The 26,055-nt window shown below is 52.0% G+C and overlaps 1 protein-coding gene across 5 annotated transcripts in view; it reads right to left on the bottom strand.

Annotated features, from left to right (window-relative positions):
- Window positions 1–10,731: 10,731 nt before the first annotated feature.
- Window positions 10,732–26,055, bottom strand: part of STK32C (serine/threonine kinase 32C) — a 130,391-nt gene continuing 115,067 nt past the window's right edge. For 2 of the 5 annotated variants that reach the window (XM_056794869.1, XM_007477491.3), the window contains exons 5-12: window positions 25,764–25,801; window positions 24,225–24,314; window positions 23,683–23,786; window positions 20,765–20,881; window positions 20,031–20,156; window positions 19,808–19,939; window positions 15,897–15,964; window positions 10,732–11,520 (exon numbers count right to left, since the gene is read on the bottom strand). In XM_056794869.1, the coding sequence (XP_056650847.1) occupies window positions 11,370–11,520; window positions 15,897–15,964; window positions 19,808–19,939; window positions 20,031–20,156; window positions 20,765–20,881; window positions 23,683–23,786; window positions 24,225–24,314; window positions 25,764–25,801 (826 nt within the window). In that variant the 3' untranslated portion in view covers window positions 10,732–11,369. The other 3 variants (XM_056794865.1, XM_056794859.1, XM_056794862.1) reach the window with 2 other exon arrangements.

Raw genomic sequence — 26,055 nt, 5'->3', positions numbered from 1 at the left:
CTGGGGATTTTTCTTAGGGAATTCCTTGATGACTTTGTTCAATTTCTTTTTCTGAGATGAGATTATTTAAGTCTTCTATTTTCTCTTTTTTAATCTAGGAAATTTATATTTTTGTAAATATTCACCTATTTCACCTAGATTGTCATATTTATTGTCATATAATTAGGCAAAATAGTTCTTAATAATTACCTTAATTTTCTCTTCATTAGATGTGAGATCACCTTTTTCATCTTTGATACTACTCATTTGATTCTCTTCTTTATTTTTTATTAGATTAACCAGTACTTTATTTTATAGTTCTTTTACTTTCAATTTTATTAATTTCTCCCCTTTTGATCCTGCTCTATTCTCTTTCATTCTGCTCCTCCTCAACAGTATTTTGTTTTTGGTTGCCCACCCCCTGCATCCCCCTTCCCTTCAATTACCTCCCCCTTCCCTTGTCTTATTCCCCTTCTACTTCTCTGTAGGGTAAGATAGAATTCTATACTCCACTATACTTGTTTTTCCCTCTCTGTGCCAGTTATGATGAGAGCAAAGTTTAAGCACTGCCTGTCACCACCCTTATCCTCCCCTCCCTATAATGATTTTTCATGTCTCTTCGTGTTATATAATTTACCTCATTCTATCTCTCCCTTTCCTTTTCTCTCAGTGCAACCCTTTCTTTAACCCCTTGATTTTTTTACATATCATCCTTATGCATATATCATATATGCATATAATTTCATATCATTACACTTACATATACATCTTATCTTGTTATCATATACATCATATCATCATAATCAGCTTACTTCCCCACCCTCTTTCTGAGTAAATTCCTCCTATCTTCTCTATGTTACAGATAAAAGAGTGGTTGTCATAAACTGTGACCGTGAAAATATGGTTTCAAGACAGTGTCTTGATTTTATATTAAAAATAAAAGTGGTTGCCATGGGGAAAAAATCCCAAATATGAAATACCCAAGTCAGCTGGGTTTTATGGAGATTTTAATTAATACAAATTAAGGAATTAATTAAAGAGGGAGAGAGAGTAAAAAGAAATAATGAGAAAAAAAGACTAGGCCAGCCTAGGCCAGAGCCTTAAGAGAGAGATCAGTCAGTCTTTAATCCACTCACCACAAGATTTGTCCCAAGCAAGATTCTAGTGTTCAGAGAGACCCACCAGTTCAACTCCTGAGAGCCACTTCAGCTTCCAAGGTTGAATTTTGTCCTCAGAGGCCTTCTGATTCTCCTTTTAAAGAGAATTTTCTCCTATGTCACCTCCCCTAAGTTCTCACATCTACCAATCACAGTAGACATTTTCCAAAGGACTGACCATTCTTAATTCACACCCGAGTAGACTAAACTTTTGAGTAATTGACACCTGAGTAGACTAAAACTTCACACCTCTTTTGTTAAGCTTCTCCCTTGCAGGTTTGCAAGTTGCCTGACCTTCATAGGTATTTAGCACCTTCCTAAAAATAATCATTCTCGGTCACCGAGAGACTACCACTAAAAATAGACTTAGCTTAAGGCTTTTGCTTCACTATAAGTATGAGTTAAGTACTTTTTCATTGTTCAGTAAAGAGTTTACAACTTTATCTTCCCCTAAAGTATGCTTAAGTATGGGTGGAGTAGAGTTCTCACATTCCTGACTAAGTCCCTTCATTGTTTAAAATGGGGAATGGTCTTAACCAAGTGTTCTGAAATAGGGTCTGAGAATTTTTAAGATTCACATCTACTACTAAGAGTAATTTTTGAAAATTATAGAAATTCTCTTTCCATGTAGACATATAAACATTTTACCTTTATGAATCCCTTAAGTTTTCTTTTTTTACCTTTTTGGGTTTTTCTTGTCTCGTGTTTAGACTTCATATTTTTTGTTTAGGTCTGGCTTATTCTTCAGGAATGCTTGGAAATCTTCTATCTTGTTGAATATCCATTTTCCCCTGAAAGAATATACTGTTTCGTTGGATAGATGACTCTGGGTTTTAAATCCAAATCTTTCACCTTCCTGAATATCATATTCCATGCCTTTTGATCCTCTAATGTAGAAACCACTGGGCCCTGTGTGATCCTGATTATAACTCCATGGTATTTAAATAATTTCTTTCTTGCTGCTTGAAGACTTTTCTCCTTAGCTTGGTAGCTCTTGAATTTAGGTATTGCATTCCTTGAAGTTTATTTGAGGATTTCTTTCTGGAGGTGATCTGTGAATTCTTTCCATTTCAATTTTCTTTTCTTGTTTGAGGATCTCTGGGCAGTTTTCTTTGATAATTTCTTGTAATATGATGTCCAAGGTTTTTTCTTGATCATGGCTTTCAGGTAGTCCAATGATTCTCAAATTGTCTCTCCTAGATCTATTTTCTTGGTCAGTTGTTAAAAAGATATTTCATGTTTTCCTCTGTTTTTTTTTTCATTCTTTTGATTCTGCTTTATTGTTTCTTAGTTTCTCATGAAATCATTAGTTTCTAGATAGTCAATTCTGATTTTTAAGACCTGATTTTCCTCTGTCAGTTTTTGATTCTCCTTTTTCAGTTGGTCCATTTCTTCTTGCATCACTTTCCTTTCCTTGCATCACTTCCATTTCTTTCCCACTTTTTCTCTGTATCTCTTAATTAGTTTTTGAAGTCTTTTTTGAGTTCTTCCAGAATCTGTTTGCAATCCATATTTTTCTTTTGGACTTTGAATGTGTTTCCTTTGCTTTCACTGTCCCCTTCTGTGTCTGTGCCTTGAGCTTTGTCTCCATAAAAATTCTTTAGTTAGGTGCTTTTTTGTTGTTTGCTCATTTTTCCTATCTAATTATAGGTGGACTCTGTTTTCTGGGAAGTTGGGATACCCCCTTAAACTTCAGTCCTTCCTTCATGTTATTTTCAGCTTATTTTCTGGGTTTTTATCAGTTTCAGTTCTAGGAGGATATGATGGTCTGAGGGCTGAGAGCTCTGAGAGCCCCCTCACCCTGCTGATTCAATTGATCCTTGAGATGCTGATAGCTTAAAGACTTGCCTCAGGCTTGGGTACTTTAAGATTTTGATCTCACTCTGAACTTGATCAGATCAGGGGCTGATTATATTCTAGTCCCAGGCTTAGGTGCAAGTTTTTGGTCTCACTGTGTACTTCATCTAATCAGGCACACCCTTGATTGCCCTGTCCTGGAGCTTTGCCTTTAGCTTTAGGCAAAAAGGTCCAGGGGAGTGGGGCCCTGTGAACTGTGTCCTCACCCCAAACTGTGTACTATGACTCTATCCCAAGCCCAGACTGAGATTCCTGGCTTTGCTCTGGGCCCACATGGATCAACCCACTTCAGCCCAGATTCCCCTGGGCTAGGACTCTGGACTTCTCCACAGGTTTGAAATTTCGAGGGGTGTGAGTTGGCTTGTACCACTATTTGCTCGGCAAGATCTCAGAGTCTGAATTTTGGCTGGGGCTTAGGTTCTGAACCTGGGACAGCAGATGTGGGGTAGGGGTGTGTGACTTGCCCTTGGCTTACTTTTCCCTCCTTGCTATATATAGCCCACAGCCCTTGCTGGCTCTGCTCTCCTCTCACCCCAGTGCCCCAGATGTTCTCTGCCTACCTTCTGGGTATTTCTTTTCTTAAAAGTTGTTTCACTCCTGTATCCATTTTGTGCTGATATTTTAATCTTGGTTGGTGACATGGAGCTGTTCTGTTTACTCCGCCATCTTGGCTCTACCCCCAGAAAATCCCCTTTAACACATGATTCCAAGGTATGGAAATGAGGTAGGGAAGGGTATGTGTGAGGACCACCAAAGCATTGGAGCTGGATTCAAGAGTGGCACAAGATGAGGGCAGATAGTGGAGGGCTTCTTGATCTTAGAGGTGAGAAGCCACTGGAGTTTACTGAGTGGGACAGTGACGTGGCCTGATCTGAGCAATAGAAAAATTGTTTGGGTTGCTGTATGGAGGGTGGATGGGGGAGGGAAGAGGCCTGAAGTGGGGAAGCTTATTTCAAAGCTGCTGCTCTCAGCTCCTATGTCACGGAAAGCCCAATGGCCATACTCTGGAATGCCTGACTCGAAGTCACTGAGGTAAGCATGCAGAAGAGAATATGTGCCAAGTGGCCTTGGGAAGAGTCAGTCCTTTGCCCTGGATCTGAAATGAGCTGCTCTATTGACCACCAGGCTTTCCTGGTAGACCAGGCCAAGGCTCTGATTGGCAGCTTTGCTCTCAGACCCTGCACGCATAGCAGTCACTGAGAAAAAAGAAGCCTGGATAAAGTACTGGGCTGTCACCGTCCTTCATGCCTTTCTCGTGGGGAGGCACATCATAGGTCTTGTTCATCTCCACTCCTCCTGGCTCCTGACCTGCTCAGGCCTCACGAGGGCACCAGGGGGACCCTCTCTCCCCATCGGCAAGGACGGTCCATATTGAAAAGGACTTCATTTGAAAGAAGCCGAAAACGAAGCCAGAACATGTGAAGGAACGATCACCCAGCTAGTTAGTCAGCTGCCCTTCAGGGTTTAGCCAGTGACCTCCTCTCCATCCCTTCCATGCAGCTGTGAGCAGGCTGCCTCCCCCATCTCCTCCAGGAAGATGTCCCCAATTCCTCTTAAACCGTTAGTGCCCTCCCTCTGAGACCCCCTTGGCTTCAAGCAGTCGTGCACACACATTTCGTCCCAATTGCTCCACACAGAAGTATTTCCAAGGATGTTCCAAAGATTCATGTGGTCTCTCCCAGGAAGAGCAAGGCCTGGGGCCTCCCTTGGGTTTGTCATCACCAGGACTGAATTCAGGGCCTCGCACACAGTAGACACTTAATAAATGCTTGTGGATTAAGTGGGTGCCAGGCACTGTTTTAGGTTCAGGGACTCAAGGACCAAAATGAGACAGGCCCTGACCTTGAGAAGTGTACAGTCCAGCTAGTGGAGAAAGAGAGGCAAGTACAATAAATGAGTCGGTGGGTGACAGAGACAGAGACGGAGTCAGCTAGAGGGTGACAGTGAACGAGATGGGACTAGCCAGCTGCAGATGGATAGCTAGACAGATAGGATGCAGCCTGATAGAAATGGATAGATGAAGAGTTGGATAGACACAACTAGAGATGGATGGATAGGTGGGTGGATGGAAGGAAGGATGGATCAGTGGATGGATGGATGGATGGATGGATGGATGGATGGATGGAAGGATTGATGGGTGGGTGGGTGGGTGGGTGGATGGATGGGTGGGTGGATGGATGGATGGATGGATGGATGGATGGATGGGTGGGTGGATGGATGGATGGATGGATGGATGGGTGGGTGGGTGGGTGGATGGATGGGTGGATGGATGGATGGATGGAAGGATGGATGGATGGGTGGGTGGGTGGGTGGATGGATGGATGGATGGATGGAAGGATGGATGGGTGGGTGGGTGGGTGGATGGATGGATGGATGGATGGATGGTTAGAGACAGACAGATAGCTAGCTGAAGATAGAGATTGTTGACAGAAAAATAGAATAGCTAGATGCATAAGTAGATGACAGATTGATAGTAAAACCAATCTGTAGGTAAATACAAGCTACATGTTCCAGCTTCTTGGACCACAGGTGACAGTTGGGTGACAGCTGAATGCCAAAGGAGGAAGAGCAGCCCTGAAAATGGCTTGGCAAACCCTCACAAAGGGGTGCCAGTTATCCCTGGACACCCCATCTACCCCAGAGATGGAAGTACCAGCCATGCAACAGGAGAAAGCAGCTCTATTCCCCACCAACTTTCCACTTCCCTCAAAAAAGAGCCATGTGCAGCTGGAGAAAGAAAGCTTGGATTCAAATGGCAGGGAGTTCCTCTCTGAAATTGCACTGCTCTCTCCACATCCTCGATGGAAGACTAGCCTGGAAGTCAGTGGGATACCTGGGCTTGGGCTGGCACAGATAGGAGTTGTTGCTTTGTTACAGATGGAAGACACCCAGCCCAGCCCCAGGGGACCGACACAATGCATCCCAGCAGGAGCTGGAAGGCACAAGAAGGAGCAGTAAGAGGAATAAGGAGGCTGGTAATGGGGTGGCAGGAGATGCTGAGGCAGCAAAGGACACTGAGGAGAAATTGGACAGGAAGGAAGGAGAGCCAAGAGAGCAGGGGCAGGAGAGGCCAGAGAAATGAGAGGAAGAGTGGGTGACTGAGTATGGAAAGCTGTAAAGAAGCCAGGTGGGAGGAGGATCAAGAAAAGGCCACCAGACTTGGCAAAGATGAGCTCTCTGGTGACTACTGTGGCTGAGGTCGGAGCCGTATTGTAGATTAAGGATAGAGAAAGTTCCCACAAAGCATTTTCTCTTTTACAAAGCGTGCTTTCATTTCGCTAAGCGTTTCCCAATCACGTATCCAGAATTCTTGGCAATCGCTTTAAAAATCCAAGTTCTAAATTCTCCCCCATCTGCCCTTCTCACCTCCTTGGAAAGACGAATACTTTGTTGTCGACTTTACTCGTGAAGTCATGCAAAACCTTTCCATATTGGCCACCTTGAAAAGAAAACGCAAAATGAAAGAAGTTGGCTTCAATTTGCATCCAGCTCGTTCTCTCTCTGGAAGCAGGAAGCATTTTCCATCCTGGGTCCTTTGAAATTGGCTTGGATGGCGGTACTGATGAGAGGACACAATTGAGTCTCACAATTGACCCTGCAATGTTGCGGTTACTGTGCAGTGTCCTCCTCCTTCTGCTCTCTCCACTCTGGATCCTATGAGCTTTCCCAGGTTTTTCTGAAACCACAGTGCCATCCTTTCTTCCGGTGTAAAGCATTCCATCAAAATCATCTATCTCAGCTCAGCCACTCCCCCCACTGATGGACATCCCCTCAATCTCCAATTCTTTGTCACCATAAAAAGAGCTGCTGGAAAGCTTTCTGTGCGAATGGGTTCTTTCCCCTTTTCTAGCATCTCTTTGGGATACAGACCTAGTAAGTCAAAGGGTCTGCACAGTTTCAAAGCCTTTTTTGGCATGGTTCCAAGTTGCTCTGCAAAATGGTTCCATTTACAAGTCCACCAACAAAGTATGAGTGTCCTCCTTTTTTCCACCTCTCCTCAAGCCTTTGTCATTTTCTATTCTGTCATGGTGCAAATGGTATGTCAGAGTTGCCTTAACTTGCATTTCTCTGCTCAAGGATTTAGAGCATTCTTTTCATGTGACCATTTAGCTTGACTTCTGTTCATATCATTGAGTCATTTATCAGCTGGAGAAGAGATCTTATTTTTCCTGAATTAGGCTCTGTCCTCTTTAGAGCTGAGAAGGGAGATCGTTAGCAGGGAAACTCTGGGGAATTTTCCCATTTTCTCATTTCGGTTGCATTCCTCTTGTGCTGAGGCTTTCCAATTCCATGGAATGAAAAGGATCTCTTTTGCTTCCTACGATGCGCTTTAGCTCTACCCATAGATCTGATGGGTACATTTTTCCACGCTCCCCTAATTTAGGTTTACCGCCCTTTCTGGGCAAACCAGTTCTTGATTTTGGCCTCCTCTCGATCCACTGTGTAAGAGGCTGATCTCTAGATTCCCAGCTCCCTTGGAATGGTCAGACCCTCCGGACTTGGGTCTTTGCCTTTCTCAAGCACGAGGTCACTGGGCTCGTTTGTCACCGCACATGGGGCGCCTGATCTACTCCGCTGATGGTGCCCAGTTTGAAATCTGGGTCTCCTGGGCTGCCTGCCTTAACGTTTTGGCCGTTGAGTCCGTGTGATTCTTGACCTTTGGTTGCTGTTTTCCTTGCGTCTCTCCACATCTGCCTACCTCTTCCCGGCTCCGTTTCCTTCCTGTAAAGCCCACTAGAGCCTTCTGTCGTAGAATCACTACCATGTATTGGTTCCAAGGCAGGAGAGGGAGGGTTAAGTGATGTTTTCTTTGGCAGTCGGACTGGTCCGGCGCTCAGAAGGTGAATTAGCTTGAGCAGATTCGTCTCTTTTGTTCTTTTGCCTTGACCTACCCAGGAGCACTTAAGAATCCCCCAGCTATTTAGGTCCGACTTGTTTGGGCAGAGTGTCCGTGTGAGCCCTGGCTTTGTCTGGGCAGGTCGAGAGACGGAATCCCAATCTTGAGGTCTTCTCGGCGGCGGCGGCTACCCCCCCCCTCCCCTTGTTGCTGGATTCCCTTGCTCTTGCGCCCTGTCACTCGGCGGACCCGGCACGGGCGACTGTGTCGTCTCCTTTTCCAGTGGATTCTCCGGAGTGCGTTCGTGCACACCTTCCCGTCGGCTGCAGGCTCCTCACTGCCCGAGTCCTCGGTGGATGGGTCCTGGGAGGGGACTCGCTGAGGGCCCAAGGGTTGCCACTGACCTCCAGAGCCCTGTCCTGCCCCCTCACCTCCTGACCGCCCAGGCGGGCCAACCAAAAGGCAGAGCCTGGAGTCCGAAGAGGCTGCACTGTGGACACACTGGATCGAGAGCTCAGATGCGGGGCTGCCCAGTGGGACTAGAAGGCAGCTCCTGGGAGCCAAGCTCTCCCTCCGGGGCAGTCGAGGCCTCTGGCCTGGGGGGGGGGGGGGAGAAAGCAGCAGGAAAGCTATCAGCATGCTGGAGCCTGCTCGGAGCCGGGAAAATAGCTGGCTGACATCAGAGAGGACGAAGAGGTCCGAGTGCCTCCCCAGGGCCCTTGCAGTAAGGCTGGGGGCCAAGAGGTGGCGCCTCTTCTCACCCCCAGGTCTCAATCCAGGAATGCTCACTAGAGCAAGAAGACGAGGACAGGAAAAGTGGAATTCTCTCTCTCCCCTTGTAGACGGAGACTAGCTATTCCAACACTGGGGCAAGTGATGAGGTGGCGAGACGGGAGGTCCTGAGCTCAAATCCAGCCTCAGACACTTCCGAGCTGTGTGACCCTGGAAGAGTCACCTAATCCCAGTTGCCCAGCCCTCTGCCTCGGCACCAATACTTAATAGCAATTCAAAGACAGAAGCTGAGTTCAAGAAGAAAAACTCCCTCTCCGGGCATTCCTTCACTCGGGTAACAGGCTCCTCTTCACAGGTTACTCAGAAGGAAGAGCCAGGAAGAGGAGGCTCATTCAAAACCTAGAACCACCTCCCGGGATGGAGCCCAGATTCACAGGAATCCAACTGCTTCCATTGTCCCGAGGGGCATGCCACGCCCAGTATCTGACCGCTGCTTCTTCCTGATGGGACGGGTCATGGAGGTTGGTTTGGGGGCTTGGGCCACTGCTTTGCAGAGTGCATATGCTTCATAAACCCTCATGACTGATGCGCTCAAGCAGTCCTGGCAAGCAGAGCCCCCAGCTGGGTACTACCTCGGGTGAAACAGCAAGGACCACCCAGATTTTCCATTCTTTCATTTGTTCAGTTACTGACAGGAAAAGCCCCCCAACATCCAGCGCCACCATCCGTGGTCATCTCTGGCCACCACCTATGGTCATCCGTGGTCATCATCCGTGGTCACAAGAACTAGAAGCAGAGGCTCCAAAGAGGGAGCGGCTGGACCAGCAGAGGCTGGTAACTGCATCCCTGCATCGTCGCAATGGTGCCTGTGGGAAACCCGGGGAAGTGTGGGAAGACGTCTTCCCAAGGACCATTGTCACGCGTGTAGGGCAGTTGGTCAGTAGCCAGTGCTCAGATCATCCGGCCAAAGTCAGCATCTGCATCCTGGAAGTGGATGTGGGGGCCTGGAGTGGAGGGAGCTTCATAAGGGAGCTTGTGAGGAAGCACTTCTCGTGTCCAACTATAATGGAGCGACACAAATGGAAAGAGATGGCTATATGGAGGCAGACTGGAGCAGAAAGAAGGGTAGCTAGGTCGCACTGGAGTTGGGAGGTCCTGGGTTCAAGTTTGGTCCTAGATTCTTCCCAGCGTGTGACCTTGGGCAAGTCACTTAACCCTCCCTCTCCTGCCCTTACCGCTCTTCTGCCTTGGAACCAGTACATGGTAGCGATTTTAAGCCAGAAGGTGAGTGCTTTACAGAAAGGAAACAGGGAGCCAGGAAGATACGGAGACCCAGGGAAAAGTCTGGCTCTGGCCACAGAGCCGGATAGACAGAAGCCCGGTGGAGATAAAGAGGAAGGACCCGAGAAGCTGCAGAGATGAAAGATGGCAGGTGGGCAGCTCGGCATTTCAGTGGCCCACCTTCTGCCTGGGCCCCTGCCCTCTCCCCAGTGTGAGGCAGTAGAGCTCCTCTGGGGACGGCTGCCCATTTCCTCAGTTGAGGCCGGGGGAGAGGCTACCCAGAGTTCTCCTGGACAGTTTGTAGGTGTGTGGCGGGGGCAGGGCAAAGACCTTGAGGCAAGAGATTTGAATTCCGATGCCCGCCAGGGAAGGTCAGCTGACCTCCTTTGGGCAACACCGAGGAGTCCTTGGTAGGGCAGGGGTTAGACTTGATGGCCTCAAAGTCTTCTCCAAATGGTTTCTCCTACAACTGAGGTTCTAGCCCTAATCCCACATGGATTTGGCTGTGTGACCCTGGACAGGTCCTTTCCCCAGATTCCTTCCTCGAATAAATGAGGTACCGAGTATGGAGCTCTGGGGTTCTAGAGAAAAGGAAGCTGGGGAGTCATTGATTGGTTAGCCACAGGCTATCCTGGCAAGTGTGCAGGAAGGCTGCTCCTCCTTGCCACTGCCTACACCTGAGGGGTCAATCCCCGAGGGCAGGACTGCCTTTTGCTCTGAGCACAGGGCCTGGCACACAGGAGGTGCTTCCTGTTTCCCCCTCTGCCCCCGTGGGAGCACAGCCCAGCAGAGGGCCCCGCTGTGGGGGGAGGGGGGCATCCGGCACAAGGCTGAGCCCCCCGGCTTCTGCTCGCAGCCCCCCAGCCCAACTCCAGACAGAGACCCGAGTTATTCCTCATCATTTAATCAATGAAGGTGGAACCGATACAGAAGTGAAGCAAATGGCCTGGACAGCGTGGAGAGCTGGCATGAGGACCCCCGGCCCTGGCCCCATCCACGCCTCCCAGACAAGGTCCTCGGCCACGGATGGCATGGCGCGGCGCGTGGCTGGGACACGGGGAAGGAAATGGCCACAGTCCTGGCTAGAAAAGACTTCCAGAGAGTGGAAAAGGCAGTATGTACAGCTGGCCGCGGCCGGAGCGCTCTGCCCACCCTGGCACTTCTTGGGAAGGAGAGAGGACGCCCCCCGAGCCCTTGCCACCGCGCGGGGCCGCGGGCATGCAGGGACGCCGCTCTCCTGGGCACGGCACAGGCCAGGCCTTCACAACGGCCTCCGAGCTGAGAAAATGGAACGCGTCCGGGGCTCACCATCCGGCTCACGAAGCCGGCGGCCCGCGGCAGGCACGCTCGGGGTGCCCCGGGTGCGGCAAAGCGAGGACCACCCCTGGGGGCAGAGTCCGCACCCCTGCGAGTTCCTCATTGGCTAAAGAAGGCCGGGCAGGAGTCGCCTTCCCCCGTGGCAGCTCCGGGCACTGGCTCCAGCCAGAGATGGACCGGCGACCTGAACAACAATGTCCAGAGGCCGCCTAGCTACTCCCGGCCGAGGGGCACACAGAGCTACACATGTGGAAATGGGAGCTCTCCAACTCGGGGTCCGTATCTAGCTCGGCCTCCTCTGGGGCCTCCGGGGCAGACAAGCCCCTGCCTAGGGCATCCGGGTCCTGGCTCCTCTTCAGCCTGCAAAGACGAGGAGAAATACGGAGGGGTGAGCGGCCCGGCCCGGGAAGGAAGCTTCCTCTACTGCTGAAGAGCAAAGCCGGAGACAGAGGCCTGTATTGATTTAGAATCTCAAACCCTAGAGACTACATTTCCCACAATCCCCCTTTCCTTTTCCTGCATCCCTGCGTTTTGCATGATTTAGTGGCACTACCTCCTCCCTCTTCCTCTCTTGGACCTGCGCCAGAGGTAAGTCGGGGAGTTTTTTGGTTTTAGTTATTAATAAAACTTTGTAAAATACAATGTTTAGTTATTGATTATAAATTTAAAAACCCTCATTTTGGCTTACCACAAAGGTATTATGAAGTCTCAAAACTTTTTGAGCAGACAGCCTTACAGTAAAGATAGTAAGTTTGCCCGGTCGCTGCCCAGCACGAGGGTCCAGTGGCGGGGTGTGCCTGCGCTCCTGCCGTCCTGCCACCTGCCACTGCCCACTGTTTCTCCTGACACCCGCCTAGCCAGCATTCCTCACTGCTCTCCACCCAGCTTGGAGCCTCCTCTTACCAAGACCAGACCTGCCACAAGAGCCTGCCAATCCCAGCCATTTTTCCCCACAGAGGGTGACGTATTAAAATCTTCCCGCCCCAGTCCCTTTCCACACTCCACGTGTGTGCTTCTAGCCTGCCATGACCATTTTTCAGCGTGGAGAAGAGAACCCGACACCTAACTTTCACACAGATTTTTTAAAGCTGATCCTGGACTCCTAGCTTAGAAGGCTGTTACTAAAGGTTTTTCACAGGGAGGGAAGTTAGTTCCAAATCAGTGAATTTCAAGTCAGTTTGGGGGAAGGAGCCTGTTTTTTCCTTTTTTCTCTTGACCCAAAACACCAAGGAGAAGCATTTTTCTCCTATATGCAAATACACTATTGTTTTCCCTAGTGTTGCTTCTTTCTGTTTACTCTTTAAACAAACCCCATTCAGCAGCTTTCAGGGAAAAAATGCTATCGCAAAGCATGCTTGAAACTCTGAAGCAACAGTTTGAGTTGGCAGAGCTCAAAAGTGCAGTGTGGATCTGCTTCATTCTTATTCTGGGACTTTTTCTTTTCAGTGGAGATTTCGCACTTTATTCCTTCTCAAGAATATGCCACAAGCCAGGCTGCTTATGCTACAAACCAACCTGAAACATTTTGAGAAAGTTCTAAAAGTCTTAAGTGCTCTCAAAATGCAGAGTGGAGAGTCTGCCCTGTGCTTCTATGAGAAAATTCAGAGTGCTGACAAACGAAATCTAAATGGATAATGAATACTGGGGGAGGGAAGGAAACTTTAAAAGAGACCTGGAAGCTTATTGCTAACTATTTTGAGTTTATTTTCCCCCTATAATAGTGAACAAGTCTATTGGGATTGGTGAAAAGGATTTTGACTGCACTGCCTGCCTGCACCTTTGTTTATACTATTGTATTTACTGATTGCTTTAAGGCTTAAATTTTTTTAAGTTTACCTATTTTAATTTAATCAACATCTTTCTGTTATACTGAATCATTTTAAGCTACTGTGTTTTGCCTATATTGATCTTTAATTTGTACCTTTACCTCTGCTGAAGAACAAAATCATTGTACGCCCATGAATATCTTGCCCAAACCATTTTCACTAGATCCATCGAAGATGACATGTTGCCTTTGTGTATTGTCACGTAGATGATGATGGATGGACTACATCAAAGCTATATACAACCTTTAGAGAATTTAATAAGCTAAGAATTTAATTGTAATTTTAAGGGGTCTTTAGAAATAATTTTACATAACTAGTGGTTTCTGAATGGATGATGTTTTACGTTTATATTATAAAGAATGTTGTATTAAAGGTAGAGAAACAAAGAAATGTTTCTACCAAGGTGTTTCTATGAATCAGGAAGCTGAAAAAAGAGCTCCTGCAAAACTCTTCATTTTAATTTACTTCTACTGGAACAATCTAGATTCCTTGACGATGTTCTAGACCCAAATATGTTTTACTTTGTTTAAAAATGTTTGCCAAGGATGAAGGATTTGCCACATCTCTAAAAACTGTGACAAATATCCATCCGTTCATAGGGGGTTTTTTTAATGTCATACAGCAACTTGTGTGAAATATGAGAGTGGGTTTGTTTGCTACTGACATTAACTGGGCTATTGTGAGTTTGGGGAACTTTGGTACTTATTTGAATGTGCATTATCTACTGTGTTACTGTTTTATTCTGAAAATCATTTGTACTCACACAGGGCTGACACTGTGTGTCACTGATTTTAAGCTAGATATTTTTGATTTTTAAAACCTTTTTTAAAAACTTGGATTTTTCCCTGGCATATGCAATATAGTATCTGAATTTTATTTTTTCTCTCCTTTTTGTATTTGAAGCATGTCACCAGTATTGAGAAGATTTTTCTTTATTTTTTTATTTTGCAGTAATATAAGTTGTAAATATATTTGTTTTAATATTGATGCATACCCCAAAGCTTTAGACTATAAAAATGATGCCACTGATTATTGAAAATTATAGGACTGCTTCATGGTTCTGTCTGATTCCAGAAGGGAATATACAAAAGAGCCACTGTACAGTGCTAAAGAAGCACAGAGCACCTGCATCGTGCCTATGGAGCACAAGGTCAAAGAGACCAGATCCCAGTGGGATTCATGTAATTCTGAGCCACGTCAAGAGGATTTGAACTTGTTTGGGGTTCGAGGTTGCGGCTGTTTTGACATAGGTCGGAGGCTGGACTTCCTCTGAGCCACATTCTGTCAAGCACCTACTTTTCACTGCCATCCTGGCTCCCATTTGCTGCTGAAATCTAGTCTCTTTTCTGTCTTTCATGGTGTGGCAAACGTTCTGTAGTCCTGGCTACTACTGACTGGGTCAATGCATCATTGCTTAGAACATTTAATTGGGCCCTGATTCAAGGGCCTGTTATCGGTTTGTTTTCTCTTAGATTTTTTAGACATAAGACTTTTACATTTTGTATTTCATCCACAAGTTATTTTCTCTTTTATTTGGATCTTTTCATGTTCTTGATTTTCTTTTGCAAAAGGCTTCCTGTACCTCCTAACTCAGCCATGCATCCCTGAGTGATCCCCGTGTTTGTTGTTCTTCACCTGAGGGGGGCAAGTTATTGTTGTGAACCCCGATGTAAATTTGAGCAATTTTAGGATAAGACGTGCTACCCCCCAGAATCTAGAAGGCACCATGAAGACGCCTGCACCGCCCACACACTGCACCAGAAGATCCAGAGTGAACTTTGGGGTGAGCATTTGAACTCTGCGGAGGGTGGGGTTGAAGGCTTTTGTTTTGAAGGTACACTCTGATGCCCCCTAACTGGCTTCTTGTCAATGCGCCTAGCATTCGTTTTGTTCCTTTTCCCTTTAGAAACTGTGCTATTTGTCTATACCTCTTAGTTGTTTCCATGATCCACTGGGGAGACTGGTCTCCCAAAGGATCCCAGGGGGGATGGACCGATTTAGAATCCTGAACCCTGGACCACATTTCCCACGATGCCCTTTTCCTTTCCCTGCAGCCCCGCGTTTTGGGGGATTGCATTGAAGGGGCGGTAACCTGCGCCGGAGGCCGGAGTCGGGCAGTTCTCTTGTTTTTGCTGTTATTAACACAACTTTGTAAAACACTCAGTGACGACTATTCGCTTTCCAAGCCACAGGCCCAAGCAGAGCCCAGCCGGAACCCTGCTCTCTGCCAGGAGCCCGCCCTCTCAGCCCAGCGCGTGCCGCTTTGGGGGAACCGTGCCGGCTGGGGACGACACTGCCGTCTGCCCGCTGAAGGCCCCGGCACAGGCCCGAGGCGTGGGCAAGGCTGCCCGCCATCTGCCTCCACAGCACGCCGGAGGCGCTGGGGCTTGGACGAAGATGGCAGCGCGGCACGGCGCCGGCGGCCTGGTCTGAAGGCTCAGCGCTTTCAGCCCGTCCCCGAGCTCCTGCCTTGTCTGCCCACGGCCCTTCTCAGGGGCTTCCGGGGGCACCGCCAGGAGCTGTGCCCCCCCGCGTGAAAGGGGGCGGGGGGCTCCTTCCCGGCTCCGTGTCGGAAGCCTTCCAGCCCTGGGCCTTGGAGAAAGGAGGCGGGAGGGCTTGGCTTTCAGGCTCGAACAGATGCCCGGGGCGGGGAATGCTGGAAAAAAGGGACAGCTCGGCCGGAGGGGCCCCTTCCCAGCCGGCAGCGAGGAGGGAAGCCCCTTCCAGAGGGCAGAGGCCTGATTCTCAGGGCAGGGCAGTCTCCGAGGCCCCCCCGGCCGCCCTCCTCTCCAGCCCATCAGAGCTGGCCCTTGGGGGCCTCTCCTCCGGCCAGCGGGGAGACGGGGAGCCCGCTGCGGAACGCCGGACACCGAGCAGCCCCATCGCCCCCGGGCCCAGGCGGGCACTTACTTTTCTCTGTTAAAAATCACAAAGTCTTGCTGGATGGCCTCAAGACACTCTTGGAGGTAGTCGTTTTCCTGGTACGAAGAAACAGACAGTGAGTGCGAGTCCCACGGGAGGCCGCCTGGCCCTTCCCAGCCTCCGTTTTCTCATCCACAAAATGGGAATGACGGCGTGGCTCTGCCTGCCTTGGGCCTCGTCCTCTCGCCTCCCTGCTCCACAGGCGTGGGAGCACGAGAGGAGGGGGCCGGCCCAGACACGGGGCCCAGAGCCCACTGGGGGTTTTCTTGCCTAGTTCACTCCGCAGCTGGGCTTGCTCTGCCCCCCGAACCCGCTCCCCAGTCGTCCTGGGCCTCTGGCACGTGGCAGACCAGCGGGGCACGACCCGTGGCACTGTCGGAAGCGTTCCGAGAAACAAGGGTGGCCAGAGGCCGTGGTGACCCTCTCCTTTGGCCCTCCCAGCATCCCTGCGAGGCGGGGACTGGACGTTCCTCCCCCATGTGTCCGAGTCCCACCCAGAGGGGTGGCTCGGGGGAAGCTGGGCTTCCTGGCTGTGTGACCCTGGGTGAGTCCCTTCGCCCCCACTGCCCAGCCCTGAGGGCTCCACAGATTCAATTCTAAGACGGAAGGGAAGGGTTTAAACCAAAGGATGTGTGTAGGGCAAGCCTTGAGACAGGGGCCCCAGCTAGGAGACTGCCTGGATCTGGGGAGGACCGAGAAGGGTGGAGGGAATGGAGACGGGGAGGACAAGGAGAACTTGGCCACTGATGAGACAGGAAATGCGGAGGCAGCGAGGCCTCAACCCAAACTGCTGGCCCTCTTCCCCTCTCCCGCCACGGCCTTGCGCACTCCTCTGGTTCTGGGGCAGCTCAGAGCTGCGCACCTCCTCCTCCTCCCAACAGACCCACGCAGAGCAGGCAGAGCTCCCTCCCAAGTCGCTGTGGCTGCCCGTGGCTGCCCTTCGTGTCCCCCGTGGCCTCGGGACACGTCACAGAGAGCCACGGACGGTGTCGCAAAGGGAAGGCAAAGGGAGGCTTGAGGCTAGCGCTGCGGGCTGGCAGAACTGACCTCGGCCCCAAGACAAAGGGAAAGCAGCTTCTCCCCTCGGACAGCTGCCTTTTTCCTGTGGACTAGAAGGCTGGGAACAAGACAGGCGTGCGGTCACAGGGCGCCAGCTTGTCTTGGCACCAGAGAGGGCCGACCCTGCCCAGCAGGGCCGTTGCCGGGGGCTTCCCCTTCCTAATCACTCGGCCGTTCTTCTCTGGACGAGTTGCCCACCTCCGTCAGCCTCAGTGCCCTCCCCTGTGGAATGGGGGCTCTTAAGAGCATCTGTCTCCTGAGAATATCGCGAGCGCAAGAGCCACTAACGTGTGCCCGGCGCTCGCCCCGGGTGAGGACCGGCTCCATGTGGCACTTTCAGAGAAAACCAAAGTTTACTCCACGGGTGGAGCAAGAGCGGCGGCGACAAACGTCGAGGGGCACCTCCGCTCGGGTGAGCCCTGATCCTGGGGGGCCGAGGGCGGAAGTAGGTCGGGATGCTACCGGCCAAGGCGTACGGCCAGAGGGAATGAGGGCTCGGGAAGAACAAGACCCTGGTGTCCACTTCCTCCAGGATCCATGACGTGACGTTAATGATGGCGCTGGGGATGGAGGGGGCTCCATCGCTGGGCGTGGCTGGTTCCTTCCAGGCCTCGTGTCTCCAGGGCTCAGGCTGGGCCGAGACAAGCAGGCCACGTGGCTCTGCCACTTCCTCAGCCACTGAGCCTAGCTGGGGTCGGGATGGACGGGACGCTCCCACCCAGGCTAGGCCGGACACGCACTCCACTACTGGACCCTTCCCTGGGACCAGGATGTGTCTGCTGGAAAGGTGAACTGGTTCAATGGGAAACCGTGGTCTTCCTCACCCCTTGGTGTGGGCAGCACCTCTGGGGGGGGCTCTTCTCAGCAAGGTCCCTCTGATGCCCTCAGAGCCCATCGCCTCCCAGCCAGAGGGCAGAGCGGTCCAGGGTCTCCAGCCTCTTTGGTCTGGCATCTCTTCCTGCTTCCCAGTGGGCTCCCAGAGGGTCTCCCCAGACTCCTGAGGGGGCTCTGAGGTTCAGGGGAGCTCCTGGGGTCAAAGGGCTCAGGGAAGGCTGTGCTCTGGGCCAAGACCGGCGCAGACCGGCCTCCTGGAGCCTGCTTCCTTGGCACACGGAGGGGCATCTCAGCCCTGCGCTGCTGCCAAGGCTGGAGGCGACCGGAGGAAACATGGAAGACGAGAAGCTGCTCTGTTGTGGACGCTCAGCAAACCAGGAAGACAGATACTCGCAGGCACACACAGACGGGCAAGACAAGAGGCGACCCACGTAGTGCGCAGCTCGACATGCCTCCTCGTGACTTCACCCTCCAGAACGGTGTGTTGTGCCGGAGTCTCTGCAGCCCCTTTGGGGATCTCCTCGGCAAGGAGACAGGAGGGTTGGTCATTTCTTCTCCGGCTCGTTTTACACATGAGCAAACGGAGGCAAACTGGGTCAAGTGACTTGTCCAGGGTCATACAGCGACTACGAGTGTGAAGTCGGGCCTTCCTGCCTCCAGGCCCAGCCCTCGATCCACTGCACCGTCGAGCTGCCTAATCCTCAACAGCACACAGTACGTCATGAATAGGATCACAGCCTTCAATGTGGCAGGGACCTTAGAGCCGGCTGGCTCGTCTCCCCGTTCCAAAGACTAAGAGACTGAGGCCAGGGCACGCGGCCCACATGTGGAAGAGTCAGGAGGTGACGGGGGAACCCTCGTGCAGCGTTTGTCCTCGCCCGTGGCCGCCCCCTTGAGGGCGAAGTCCAGAGAGCGCGGCAGGGGGGAGGGGAGTTTCCTCCTCTTGTGCCCCAGGCAGCCGGTGGAGGAAGGTCCAGGCGGAGCCCGGGGAGCCCCGCTGCGCAGGAGGGCCCGCGAGAGCCTCAGCGACGGGCCGCCTGCTCCCCTTGTGGACGGGGGGCCCCCTCAGCCTGGTGGGCAGAGAAAGACGGATCGGGGCGGTGTCCGAGCCCGTCCGCTGCTTGTCCTCCTGGAGGAGCGCCAAAGGCTCACGTCCCCACGGCGGACCGGAAATGGCCAGACCGCCTCCTCTGGGGCCACCAAAGCGGGAAGCCACGCGCCGCCATTTTGGAGGCCGAGGGAGATCCCGGGATGCAGGAGGAGGAGGGACCGTCTTCACGCTCTTCTCTCCTTGAGCCACCCCGAGCCCACAGAACGCCCCCCTGGTGTCCAGCCAGCCCCCGACCCTGAGGAGGAGGGGCAGCCGGCCCCCAGGGACGCAGCTCAGCCAGAGGATCGCCCGGGCACTTCCGGGCATCCCCACCATGGGCGCACATCGCGTCACCCAGCCTCCCGGGCTAGAGCTCCGAGGCCGTCTGCCGACACCCTCCCTCGTCCCCCCAAGTGCTGCTGAGAACGGGGCTGGCCCTGGATCCTGGGGGAGCCCCGAGGCTCGGGGGAGACGGGCCCCTTCGCCAGCCACTGAGCAGCTGCCCTCTGCTGGCCCCTGCCCTGGCCACGTGCTTCTCAGCCCAAGTTAGGAACCACTCAGAGGCCCTCAGAACAGCTCCGGCGCTCTCTGGCTCTCCTTGCAAGCATTCTGGGGGCAAAAAGCAAAAGCAGAGCCTTGGGGACCCCGGAAGGGGCGTCTGGAGACCTTGGAGCGGGCAGGAAGGAGGCCCCCGCACGACCTAAGGCTGCCTGCAGAAAGATCACCCAGGCACGCCAGGAAATGGGCCTCCTGGCACCAGAGGCACAGGGACCGGGTTCAAATCCTGCCCCTGACTACCTCGGGGACCTGACACATCCTTTCCCTCTCCATTGGTAAGATGGTGGGGTTGGACTAGCAGCCTGTGAGGCCCCTGGGAGCCCCGGGCACTGGAGGCCCTCCGTCCCCCGGTACCCACCGACTGGGAGCTGTCCTTGCTGTTGTCCCTCGACTTGTTCTTGGCTAGCCTCTTCTTCTTCTTGTGCAGGGGCCTGGATTCGAGGATCATCTCCTCCAGCTCAAAGGTGGGGTCGCAGTGCAGGCGCCCCTTCTGGGGAAAGAGCGCCAGGGGTGAGCCCCCCTCCCCCGCCCCTGCCCCGGCCCCCCTCCTCAGCCCCTCCCCCGAAGGCCGGGGGCCTTACGTTCGGGACGAAGCCGGGCTCCACCTTCTTCTGACGCAGCTCGTCCCACAGGATGTCGGCCAGGTAGGGGGAGGCCTGGATGTCCGTCAGGCTGGAGAAGCGGTGCTCGGGGCTCACGGTGAGGAGCTGCGGGGAGAAGCAGTGGCCTGCCGAGGAGCCTCCAGGGAAGGAGCCACGCAGCAGCGGGCACCCGAGGGGCACCGCCAGGGAAGGTCCTCAGGGCCTCGGGCCTGTGTAACCTCCCGGGCCTCAGTTTCCCCACCCACAAAATGAGGAACAGGCTGGACGGCCTCTGGGGAACTTCCCTCCCTCGGAGGACCGAAGCAGGCCCCGCTCGGCCAGCAGGGGGCACCCGAGCGCCACGGAATGTCTTTCCTCCCACCCTACTGATACTGAGGAGCAGCCTGGCCGTCCCCTGCCCAGCCCCGCTTCGGATGCGCATGCGCACACGCATGCGCCCTGAGGAGGCGGGGCCTCTGCCCCCACTCGGGGCCACCCCGCCAGCACTGGTCAGAGGCAGGGCCAGACCCCGGGCCCTGGCGGCTGTGAACTGGGACGGGGAAGAGGACTGCGCGGGCTGCGCTGCGGACTCGGACTCGCAGGGAGGCGGAGGGAGGGCCACCCCGCCCTCCTCTCCTGGCCGAGGAGGCTGTTGAAGCCCACGAAGCCTGCCGGCCCTTCCGGAGGGGGCCGCGGCTAGCCAGAGGAGGGACGGAGCGGCGGCCGCCGCGTACCTTTCTCAGCAGCCTGACCATCCCCTGGGACCAGGCCGGCGCGTACTGGACGCTCACGGTGCTGAACAACTGCACCAGCGACTCCACCGGGTTGCTCGAGTGGATGTCGTAGGGCCTCTGGAAAGCAGAGCAAACGGGACCATCAGCCGCAGCCGGCCTCGCGCTCAAACCTCTCCAAAGCAGGGACTTTATGGACGCCACACGGAGGGGGAAGACGAAGCCCCAGCCAGCACCAGACCTGCGCCGGCGGGGCACCTCCCACCTCACCCCCCCCCAAACTCCCCCCCCTCCGAAGCTTCCCCTCCCTCGGATTGCCGTGTTGCAATCAGTGAGGAGACCTGGGGGGGGGGGCGCTGGCAGGACCCACAGCTGATGCTCTCTAGAAGGCACGTGGGGCAGTGGATCAAGGTGGGAGGGGGCTGGGCCAGCTTTGCCATTCAGTTACCAGGGAAAGTGCGGTGGAAGTGGAAGGAGCCAGAAAGCGAGCAACGGGGTAACATGAAGGAAGAGACGAACACTTCCAAGGGTCTCGAGAGCAGAAAATGCCATGAAAGACCTCGAGCATAACTAAAGGAGCCAAGGGAGAAGGCAGTCACAAGAGAAGGGGACGTGGCCTTCAGACGGGCCCTGACCCTGAATCCGTCAATGAATAAATACTGCAAAGAAGAAAAAGAGGAGGCAACCCCTGCCAAGGCAAACGCCTGCACCTTTCCGAGGGGGGACCCAACAAAGCTTCCAACTAGCTCTCTGAAAAGCAGGAACAGAACGGGGAAAGTGGATTAGCAAACCTCATCAAAGGTACAAGAAAGAGCATCGCTGAGCGCAAATACACAATGAAAAAGAAGTAAACACCAATCAAAGGCAACAAGCAAGACTTACTGATCTGCAAGACGGAAGGCAGGGAGATAACTAATGACGAGGAGTCTCCCAGGAGAACAACAGCCAAAAAACCCGAACATGAAAATGCAAGAAATAGCGCCCAACTTCTGAACGCATGGTAGAGGATGCAATGGAGAAGGACAAGGCCACGAGACATGGCAAACAGGCTCCCTCCAGAAAACCCTGCAAAGACACATGAACCGACGCAAAGGGAAGTGACCAAAACCAGGGGAGCACCGTACACGGTAACAGCAACATTACACAACGATCAACTGGAAGCGACTTGGGTACTATCAGCAAAACAATGATCCAAGACAACTCTGAAGGACTCACGGTGAAATGCTCTCCGCCAGCAGAGAAAGAGCTGATGGAGTCTGAATACAGATGGAAGCATACTGTTGTTCTTAATTTTATTTTCTTCAAGAGTTTTTTCGTGTGTGCGATATGTGTCTTCTTTCGCGACATGACAAATACAGAACTATGTATTATATGATAGCACATGTACAATCTATATCAAACTGCTTATTGTCTCCGCAAGGGGGGGAGGGAGAGAATTTGGATCAAAAATGTCATGAAATGAATGTTAAAAATCATTTCTACATGTAATTGGGGAAAAATAGAGGATCCTGGCATTTCCTGGAAGAAGGGCAGCCAGTGGTTACAAACAAAAAAGAACTTCTGAAGAAAATGCCAATCAAAAGAATCCATAGAAGACTTTTAGAAAAGGGGGGAACCCTATGATACAGACTCCAAGACACACAGTAGCAAATCTGACAATTCCAATGCAATATGACAAATTCTGCAAATGACTAGTTGGTCAACTCACACACTGCTAACAGCAAAAACCAGTCTTTATTCTCATGGAATTCAGTCTTATGTCTACAAGGAAGATTTTCATTACAAAGGAAAAGAAATGTCAATAACTCAAGACTATTCTGCTCTCGCCAGAAACTACAGAAGGGAATGGAAGATCAAGGAAATTCAAGTTGCAACCCAAGGGGACATATCCTAAAGCCTGAGTCTAACCATTAATGACAAAAGAGGGGTATTCCCTTAGAAGAGGTGTTGAAGTGTTGCTACAAAGAAAATCCAACATGGACAAATGATTTTATTTCTACACACACCAGACAACAGAAATACAAGAAAGGCAAACCTATTGCAACCAATGATAACGTCAATAAAATGAAAAGAAAGAAGATAGTGAGTGGTTCCTTTCTAAAAGTACACGAGGTAAGGGCCAAAGTGGAAGTTAAATAGAGGAAGTGATGGTGGGGAAATAGTCCTGAAACTTTGTGAACTAAACTTCATACTAGCTCACCTACTACTGATGACTCAATGTTGGTGTGTGTGTGTGTGTGTGTGTGTGTGTGTGTGATTAAACTGCAGAATAGGAAGGAGCATAAAAGGAAAGAAGGGAGGAAGAAGATCAGTAGGAATATGATGTGCCCTAATCAAATCAAAGGATAACAATGGAGAAGACCTATAGGAGAATGGGTGAGGAGACAAAAGGAGGGATGAAAGGGAAGAATCTTGTTTCAGTGGTGAAGAGGGTGTCCCGCAGGAAAACACCCCTGTGTGGGAAGAGAAATATTCTATAACAGTAGGCTGGGCTCTAACAATGGGTATAATATGCAGGAACTTGGTCCTTGGAAAGATCCTTCATCTTCTCAAGGAGAATGACCTCTGGAAAGATGATGGACCTAAAGTATAGAATAACACAGATATTTTCAGCCTCGGCCAACATGGAACTTGATTTTCTTGACCGTAAGTATTTGTTACGAGGGCCTGTGTGTATATACCCAAATTTGGGAGTGAGAGGAGGAGAAAATGAGTACTTAAGTGAAAGTTGATTCAAGTCAATAGAAGAAAACTGGGGTTTTAGATCTTGGGCCTGTTATTCCCTCGGTGAGCCTCAGGTTCCACAGCAGGCCAAGAAGCTGGATGTTAGGCCCCTCCCTGGCACTCTGTGATTCCATGAGACCCAACTGAGGGGCCAACATCAGACGCCATGCACATATGCCAAACAAGGAAAGCCATACCCAGCCACGGAGCAGCTCATAAGCCATCACGCCCATTGACCACCAGTCCACTTCAAAGGAGTAGCCTGTCCCTCCGCTGACAAAGGAATGGAAGATCTCTGGAGCTTCCTCCCACAAAAGAGAAGGCAATGGTTTAATCATCATCGTTTTCATTTACTACCCACATAGTCAGCTCTGAATTGCGACTCATATTTGGGTCAAGACTTCTCCTCCTTTTACCATGCAGGACCCTGGACAAGTCACTTCAGACTCCAGTCCTCAGTTCTCTCCTCTGTCCCGTGAGAAGGTCGACTAAATGACTTCTGTGGTCTCTTCCAGCCCATACCTACAACGCTGCGATTTTCCTCTGCTTTCCCGGAAGCACAATTGAAATCGGATAGTGGGCAGCCATGAGCTCTTGCCAAGACATTTTGCCTCTACTGAATGGCTCTGTCCCTCGCCTGGCATTTCCCCATCTTAATGAGCCCACCTCATTTCTCTGATGCACCCACGTCTGAGCCCCCCACCCACCGCAGCAGAGCTGAGTAAGACTTGTTCCTCACCCATGTATGGCTTGGTTCCTGCTAACGCCGTGGCTCGTTCCCCATCCCGGATGATTGTGGCGATGTTAAAGTCACTCAAATGAGCATGTCCTTCGAGGCAAAAGAAATGTTTCAGGGTGAAGTGAAGTCCCTGGGAGAATGGGAGGAAACTGCAGGATGGCCCAAGTAACTGCAAGCTTGCAGCTCCCAGGTGCTCTCTGAGTGCATCCAACCATCCAGGCTAAACCCAGCTCCTGTGTGCCTCAGAGCTTGGGCAGCTGCTTTTTAACGGAAATGCTATTGATTCTTTTTTATGACATTTCCCATGTCTCCCTCCCTGCCTCCCTCTCTGTCTCTTTCTTTCTCTCTCCATCTCTCTGTCTCTGACTGTCTCTCTCCATCTCCCTCTCTCTGTCTCTCCAACTCTGTCTCTGTCTCTGTCTCTCCCTCTCCCTCCCTCTGTCTCTGTCTCTCCCTCTCTCCCCCTCTCTCTGTCTCTCTCTCTCTGTCTCTCCCTCCCTCTGTCTCTGTCTCTCTCTCTCCCTCTCCCTGTTTCTCTCTCCCTCTCTGTCTCCCCACATATGTGTGTGTGCGTGCAGGAATATGTGCTTAGAGTGCCCCTCCTTTCCCCTGCCAAGGAGCCACTCTGAATACTGGAGAATAAGGCCTCCTTCCTGCCTCAGACCAAGTCGTATCTTGGCCTCCAGGGCATCCTCCTCCCTGCAAACTTTCCCCAGCCAGTGGCTGCCCCCTGAGCTCACCTCCCATTGGCTTGCTAGAGCCGCCAGGCCTACGGAGGGATGTGTTTGCCATTCCTGCTTAGAAGCAGAGTTCTCTGTGGGCACCGAGCAGGGTCAGCCCAGCACTTCGCACAGAACCTAGTGTATAGCATGTGTTCCCCAAAATGCTTGCTGACCACCTGACTGATAGCAAATTCATCCAGAGCTGAGCGTGCCTCGTGGGTTTAGGAGAGCCAGACAGAGCTAGGCAGACCTCATGGGTAGCTGGTGGCGCAGTGCACAGAGCGCCAGGCCTGGAGTCAGAAAGACCCGAGTTCAAATTTGGCCTCAGTGTGACTGCAGATGAGTCACTGCCACTTGCCTCAGTTTCCTGAACTGTAAAATGGGGACAACAAAGGTGCGTCTCAGAGGGCTGTTGTAAAGTGCTTAGCACAAGGCCTGGCACACCGAAGGTGGTCTCTAAATGTTAGAGTTGTTTTTACACAGATAATTAGGGGCCCTGAAGACAGCTCTGCGGAAGCAAAGGTCAGGCTGGCCGAGACGGAGCGACCCAGCAGCCGGGTCCCATTTCCTGGTTTGGCTGATGCCATTTCAGCTGGGCTCTGTGCCAGCCCCTGGACAGTAAGACACTGGCCAATCCAAGGTGGAAGGTCTGCCCCCAGGAAGGGCGACTCACCACGACGGGCTCCCCTGGAGAGCTCCCCGGGGCCTGACCACATCGTTCTGCTCCCCCAACACAGCTGCGGTGGAAATGGGGGGAGCCCACAGGTGCCCTCGCCCTCTCCTGACCCAGGCCCGGGGCCGGGATTCGCTTCCTCACCTTGTTCGTCCAGAAGGATGTTGTCCGGCTTCACGTCTCTGCAGAGGGAGAGAAGCGATGAGCGAGGGCCTCTGGTGTGCCGCTTCCTGCCATCGCTCTTTTGGCCCAGTCACAGCGGTCAGAGGCCTCTGGGGTCCCCCTTTTGTGGCGACCCCCAAAGTCTCTCGAGGGCTTTCCCTGGGCTGCTTTCTGGGCCCTCCACAGCCTCCTGATCCGGCCACGCACAAAGCAGGGCAGGGGCAGGAGGCTGCCCTCATGCCACAGGTAGGCCCACATGTGGCTCCGCCTCCTT

The sequence above is a fragment of the Monodelphis domestica genome, chromosome 1 (assembly GCF_027887165.1).
Source record: "Monodelphis domestica isolate mMonDom1 chromosome 1, mMonDom1.pri, whole genome shotgun sequence".
Lineage (NCBI taxonomy): Eukaryota > Metazoa > Chordata > Mammalia > Didelphimorphia > Didelphidae > Monodelphis > Monodelphis domestica.
This window is presented reverse-complemented; position numbering and strand designations above follow the sequence as displayed.